We start from the raw sequence: 7,610 nt of genomic DNA, 5'->3' as shown, positions 1-7,610 counted from the left end.
GTCTCGTACCGGCAGGGATTGTAGGTGGGGGGAGTGAATGTACAGCGCTCTCTCCCACCTTCAATACCACGACTGAGGTGCCCTTGAGCAAGGCACCGAACCCCCAACTGCTCCCCGGGCGCCGCAGCAAAAAAAAAATGGCTGCCCACTGCTCCGTGTGTGTGTTCACGGTGTGTACGTGTTCACTGCTGTGTGTGTGCACTTTGGATGGGATAAATGCAGAGCACTAATTCTGAGTATGGGTCACCATACTTTGCCACATGTCACGTCACTTTTTTATTTTTAGAAATACGGTGTGTGTAAATAAGTGTACATAATTGTCTGACGCGTCAGTGACAAAATAGTATAAAAAAGAAACGTGCAAATCTTATCGTTTGCTTCAGATTCTATCCTTCAATCACAATGCTATTTTCATAATGTTCGCGAAATAAACACCTCCGTGCAGCCTTGGTTGTGCAGTAGGCTAATATATTCGGACCTATTTAAACTTGCCAGTGAACCGTTCGACCACCGAATCCAGCAGTGTCTGCCACAATATCGAAGTAAGTGTGCATTGTTGATGTTCTTGCTAAAAACAAATTCTCTTAACATGAGATCTGCAATTTAAAGAAACATTACTATGTGCCTAGCAGTCCTCGCTGCCATTAAAACAGCATGCAACAAGAAAAGTGATTAAAAAACAGCGCATCCAATACAAATTGGTCTAAATTTTTTGTTTAACTTTTGAATAATGACTTTATGTAATGTCAATGCTTAACTCCATTAATGAGCAGAATATTTAATCTAAATGTGTTTATTGAAAGGAAAAGAGAGTCTGAAATCATTAGGCTTCGTTATTAGGCCAGTAAAAGAGTGCGTATGCACGGTCTAGAGTACCCGTACGGTGCGCACGTTTACGCTAGGTTATTTTTTATCAATCTCAATATGTATGTGGAAAAAACGTTTATACATCAGGCCCCAGACGTGAGATTTGATCGTAGCCACCGCTCACGTCCATATTGATCAATTCCAAGTTTTGCGTTGAAACGACCGTACGCCCAATTTTCTGTCGTACGTTCGTTTTGTAAATGAGGCCCATTGCCTTTAAAATCCAATTTTTGAAGCCAGATTAGTGCCATCTGGTGGGAGTAAAAAAAGAAAACATCTACAACTCCATGGTTTAGCCACTAGATTCCTATATTGCTCTATATAAAAGACTTAAAGACTTATTTTATTAAGTTGTGGATTTGGATATATATTTAGACATTGTCAAAGACAACTTTTTGTAAAGGTTTAGATTTGTATTTGTTTGAAAGTTTGGTTTGAAATGTCTACAGTCTTAATGTCAGATGTCTAATTTTACTACAGTCAAACTCGAACACAGAGAATGACATTTTGTTACACATAACATCAAAATTCAACAAAATAATTCATTAATCAATCTGATTTCAACCTCTTATTTGAGTCTTCTGGCTCAATTTTGCCATATTGTTACAGCCACACCAGTTCATTTGTGTGTGTATAATAGTGTGTGTGTCTGTTTTGTACTCTTGATGTTTTAGTGTGTAACCCCTTCCTTGGTGTCTGTGTTTTGACTGCATGTTTGGATGAATTATTGATTTTATTTCACGCATTTGCAAAAACATGCTTTGTGTTACAGCCACACTAGTTCATATAGTATGTGTGCCTATGGGGGGGTGGGGGTGGAGTGTGTCTATTTTGCACTCATGATATTTTAGAGTGTCACTCCTTCATTGCAGTGCACTCTTTTTCTGCATCATGAATGATTTATAGATTGCACACACAAAAAAAATCGATGTATTTTTGCATATTTCCCATTCATTGTGATGGTCATTTTTGACCGTGAACAACAGACCATTTAGCTTTTTCGAATCAACTCCATACATTTTTTTTGTGGTCACATAGCAACTGCCACAAAAGTCACTGAGTTTCGTACCATTCCGATGAAGTAGCGATTGTTAAATATTCTTTAAAAAAAAAATCCCGGTCTAAAATGACCAAACAACACCAGAGGGTTAAAAACAGCTTCCTTAAAGTCAAAAAAATGACATTTGCAAACCATTTTATGTATGTAAACGTAAGTATTTTTGAGTGAAACAGGATGTTCAATGTGAAAAAATGGTTATTGAACTAATAACTGAACTACATTTTTTTGATGTTTTAAACAGTTTAGCACCATTTAGAAAAATTACCTTAATGCATGTAAAATTCTTGCCAGGACAAGGAAAAATACAGCAGACAAATTTTTTGAAGGGCTCTTTTGAGGTCTTTTCTCTCTTTCTCTCTCTCTCTCTCTCTCTCTCTGTGTGTTTGTGTGTGTGTGTGTGTGTGTGTGTTTAGGTGCTCTTGCCCGCCGCTGGTCTGCTGCAGCTACAGGAAGTTAAAAAGGCCTGCTGCGAGTTTCTCATAACTCAACTTCACCCAACCAACTGCCTCGGTATCCTTGCCTTCGCCGATTTGCACGCCTGCATGGAGCTGCTCAATCTCGCCAACACGTACGCCGGTGTGTGTCCTTCCTTAAAAGAGAAACTCAAGCAAGAAATTCACACACACGATAGTCACAATAGTGATGTTTCTTATTGGATGTGTGTCGGTAACTCTGTTTGACGGTCTCGATCTCTCTCCCACTCACTAACACTCACAGAGCAACACTTCTCAGAGGTCGTGCAGAGTGAAGAGTTTCTCAATCTGGGCATGGAGCAAGTGTGCAGCCTCATAGCAAGCGACAAACTGACCATTCCGTCAGAAGAAAAGGTAACGTCACGCATGATGAGAGGCTTGTGTTGCTGTAACTATAGCAGCACACATGTGATTTTATCATGCAGACATTAGCAGCTCTGTTGCCATGGTAACATACTGCTGGTACAATAATACTATGGGAATAGCTGTAGCTGCTGATGAGAGTTTGTTGGTCGTCATGGAAACAGGAGTTGGAAGATGCAAGGCGTGGGCACCATGCTGTATTTTTGCCATGGCAACACCAGCTTCTAAAGATACCATATTTTGTATTTTAATGAATTCATTTCAGTTCTACATCTGGCTTGTTCCACCTGGTATTAACATCCGTCTCTAGAATGCTATTTAAACCTGGTATTGACACGCATCTCAGAAACATCTCCTGTGATCACTTGTTCAGATTTTGAGAATGCGTTTAATTTTGTGACTACATGCATTTCAATTTTGACCGAATGCTTATTTCTGAAGAAAAGATGAGAATAACAGAAAATAATATCATACAGAAGAGCCCTGCGAACTCTAATGACTATGTGTCAAGGTCAATAAGTCTCTTGATAAATGACCTTGTTATCACAAGGCAAAGTGTTACGATAATGAACTAATCCTAAAACTATTTAATAAAAAATGTTTTGTTATAGGTTTGTTATAATTTTTTTGAAATAAAGCTGCATTAAAATGAAATATAAATATAAGATGAAAAACTTGCCTTGGCAACTGTATTTTAAATAATACAATGAATTAGTAAATGTTAAAAAACAAAAACTAATTAAAATGACAAAATCACATAACTTACATAAAAACATAAAACTAAAACTGGAAATCTAAATATTAAAAAAACCGCTAACTCAAAATATTAGTAACCATTATTATAGCATATAAATAATTCTAATTGAACCAAAAAACATCATATGTTAATATGATGGAAATAGGTTATTACTTATTACTTGATGGTTGCTCCACATTACATTTTTTATAATCATTATATTGTTATGGTAAAATTATACAAACATACAAAACAGACACAAAGAGTATGTTTCTAAAAATTTGGCATGTGTTTTAAAGTGCCCCTATTATGCCTTTTCGAATATAATTTTGAATAAAAGAGTCGGCTCGCAATTGCCTAAACGAGTCGTCAGGAATTCGAATCTTATTCTGTTACGGCTCTACGTCACGAAGTAACACATTTGCATAATGTCTGCCCACATTCTACGTCGCCAACTTCAACTTGCCCGCCCACAAACAGTAAAATTTACATGTGGTTAACATCATGTCGAGAAGACACTGTATCCTAAGCTGTGAGAGTACATTTGTTTTATCACATCTTATAATTACCACAAACTTGTTAATACTTGACACTTACCACTGAGAAACGTCCTGCTCCAGTCATGCTTGCGAATCAGTCTCTTGTCGATCAGCCAGTTCAACTCTTTCATCATCAGACTCTGGCTCGAATTGGTAAGGTACATTCCATACCATCTTTTCTATGTATTGACAAGTCTCCAGGGCTGTCATTCCGTCATGGTAATGTTTCGTTTCCGACATGCGCTGTACGTGGTAGACCAATCCAGAGCCAATCTCTCTACGGCTCTGGACCAATCACAAAGGACTGCGCCATCTGACCAATCACAGCAGTGAGGGCTCACGGAAAGGAGGGGTTTAGGGAGACTGATTCTTTGAACTGCTTCGCACGAGTCGTTTATGAATCATTTCGAAATTAGGTAAAATTAAAATTATTTTTTGAGAAAACTAATGTGTTTTTTGACCTTGCATGCATGTAAACCTGTTTTAGGAGACTCCTAAAACAATATTAGCAACCTTAAAAATGGCATAATAGGGGCACTTTAAACAAGATTTTTGAAGTTATTTTTACTTTCTTTATTGTGCAATGGAATGATTGACAGCTGAGTGGGCGGTGCTTTGATGTTATCCACAATGTATTAGTGTTCACACTACACTACTACTAATGCGATGTGGTAACATGCATTTTTGACTATCTTTGTAGGTTATTGCAGTCATAGATATGTATAAATACATGCCCTATTAGAGGCTGTTTCTGTGGTCTGCTATATGTAAGCCATTCGCCATATTGTGATGTCTGTAAACACTTGAAAGCAAGTTGCCGGTGCATCTGCACTGCAACTGTAGTTATATGCATGTATGAATATCTATATCTTCAGTCGACTTCAGAAGATGCTTTTGCTAAACTACACAATACAACAAGACGAAGCTGTTAACTAACAAAGCATTTAAAAGTACTAATACTTTAGTACTTTAGTATTGAGTTAATACATATTAAAAAACCAACACATTCTTACCTGTGAAAGTTTATCCAATTTCTTTAGGAATTTAAATTCAGGCAGTTTTTACAACCAGATGCTGCTCAATGTTGTTGCGTCTTGAAACTCATTGATTTTTATCGTGAATGACGACATATAGACTGTTCCAAGATGGCGGATGCGTCAACGTGTTTGGAACGGTCGAATGTGGCATCTACCTATACATATCTATGATTGCAGTTATCAGATGTCAAAATGTTTTGTAACTTTTTTACACTAGGGATACATTTTTAAATACGGTATATTAAAATAGAAGATAATTATTTTAAATTTTTATATTTCTCAATATTGCTGCTTTTACTGTTTTTTTTTCTTTTCTCTCAAATAAGTGCAGCCTCGGTGAGCATGATACTTGAAAAAATATTACAAAATCTTACTGACCCCAAACTTTTGTGTACATGTAATATTCATTTTAAATTGGCTAGTTTGTGTAAGTAAATGTATTTAAACTGGTTGTTAAAAGTTCAAATGGATTGTGTTATGTTCTGTAATTGCTGTTAATAAATCTGTCAGAAAAAATATGCAAAAGTTTCACCTTTAGGGGTACAACAGCTTGGCAGCCTTTTACAAAAGTTAACCATGGTTTTATTACAGTAACCACAGTTTACCACAGTATTTGTAGTAAAACTGCAGTAACCACAAATTTACCATGGTAATAATAATAATACATTTTAGTACTTATGTAACACCATGTTTATTTTTTTTCATGAGGTACCCTCAAAGGTGCACATTTGAAACTTATCTACCCTTAAAGCATGCATACTTGTATGGTACTAATATGCTCCCTTTTAGGGGTATAGGTGCACCTTTGAGGTTACTGCTCCAGTAATGGGCTAAAATACAATTATAGTATATTTTATTTCTGACAGTGTAAGCAAAAAAAGGCTATGAAATGTTAAAAAACACTGCTTTAAAATCTAATATTGAGTATAATTACTGATTATATATTATTTTAATAATTTAAAAGATCAGTTTAGTTTAGAAGTATCGGTATCGATATCGACGATACTGGGCTTGAAAATATCGGATCGGAAATTAAATAAGAGGTATCGCCCATCCCTAGTTTACACCTGTATTTCATGCTGATGATTTGTGATTAATTCGCAGGTATAACAGATGAGACAGGTATTAAACTTTCCCTGGGTGTTTATAGGTGTTTGAAGCGGTCATAGCTTGGGTCACGCATGATAAAGATGTGCGTCAGGAACACATGGCTCATCTGATGGAAAATGTTCGCTTGCCTCTTCTTTCCAGAGAATACCTCGTACAGGTATATGTGTGTGCATGAGTAATGCGTTAGTGAATATTTGCTTTGATGTTCTTTCATTTTTATTTAATTTTATGTGTGTGTGTGTGTAGAGGGTGGAGGAGGAAACTTTAGTGAAGAACAGCAGCGCCTGTAAAGACTATCTAATTGAAGCCATGAAGTACCACCTGCTGCCGGCCGAGCAGCGCTCCACGATGAAGACCATCCGCACCAGAGTGAGAATACCCATCAGCTACCCAAAGGTTTGTCTGGACAGTCTTGATTTTTTATTTTTATTTTTTGACATTTTCATTAGCTGTAAAGAGCAGGAAGTCAGTGGATGGAGATTGGGAACATGATGCAAGCTGGATTCAAACTCTTGTCACATATCTGAACCTCTTGGCTCAACTTACAATGGGTGCAAATCTCTAGTCCATGTCTCTGATGTGGACATTTTAGTCATAATTTTTTTATTAAACCAAGCGATTTAAATTATATTTGGTTTCAACAAAATTAAAGGGTTAGTTCACCCAAAAATGAAAATTCTGTCATTAATTACTCGCCCTCATGTCGTGTCAAACCCGTAAGACCTTCGTTCATCTTCGGAACACAATTTAATTTTTGATGGAATCTGAGAGCAGTCTGATCCTGCATAGACAGCAATACAACTGAAATGTTCCCACGTCCAGAAACGTAGCAAGGAGATCGGTAAAATAATCCATGTGACATCAGGAGTTCAACCGTAATTTTATGAAGCTACGAGAATACTTTTTGTGCACAAAAGAAGAAGAAAAAAAAGACTTTATTCAACAATTAGTCTCCTCTGCATCACCCTGTAGCGCCGTTTTGGAGCGTATCAGCTGAACGTAAACAGCGTATACTGTTCTGTGTCAGCTGCGCCACACAGATACGCGGTTTTCATTCAGATCAAATCACAACAACGTAGGAAACAGATCCGGCGTGACGCACCTGACACAGAACAGCATACGCTGTTTACGTTCAGCTGATACGCTCCAAAACGGCGCTACAGGGTGATGCAGAGGAGACTAATTGTTGAATAAAGTCTTTTTTTTCTTCTTCTTTTGTGCACAAAAAGTATTCTCGTAGCTTCATAAAATTACGGTTGAACTCCTGATGTCACATGGATTATTTTACAGATCTCCTTGCTACGTTTCTGGACTTGGGAACATTTCAGTTGTATTGCTGTCTATGCAGGGTCAGACAGCTCTCAGATTCCATCAAAAATATCTTAAATTGTGTTCCGAAGATGAACGAAGGTCTTACGGGTTTGA

At 37.2% G+C, this 7,610-nt stretch overlaps 1 protein-coding gene across 1 annotated transcript in view; it reads left to right on the top strand.

Moving 5' to 3' along the window:
* Positions 1–7,610, top strand: part of LOC107548347 (kelch-like protein 2) — a 40,410-nt gene that overhangs the window by 13,185 nt on the left and 19,615 nt on the right. Inside the window, exons 4-7 of the mRNA XM_016229005.1 lie at positions 2,341–2,503; positions 2,645–2,754; positions 6,226–6,342; positions 6,432–6,581. Coding sequence (XP_016084491.1) covers positions 2,341–2,503; positions 2,645–2,754; positions 6,226–6,342; positions 6,432–6,581 — 540 coding nt within the window. The remainder of the gene's footprint in view (positions 1–2,340; positions 2,504–2,644; positions 2,755–6,225; positions 6,343–6,431; positions 6,582–7,610) is intronic.

This window comes from Sinocyclocheilus grahami, unplaced genomic scaffold, assembly GCF_001515645.1.
Source record: "Sinocyclocheilus grahami isolate Dianchi unplaced genomic scaffold, SAMN03320097.WGS_v1.1 scaffold346.1, whole genome shotgun sequence".
In the NCBI taxonomy this organism is placed as follows: Eukaryota; Metazoa; Chordata; class Actinopteri; order Cypriniformes; family Cyprinidae; genus Sinocyclocheilus; species Sinocyclocheilus grahami.
Note: the sequence above shows the minus strand (reverse complement) of the source record. Positions and strands in the feature narration are given on the sequence as shown.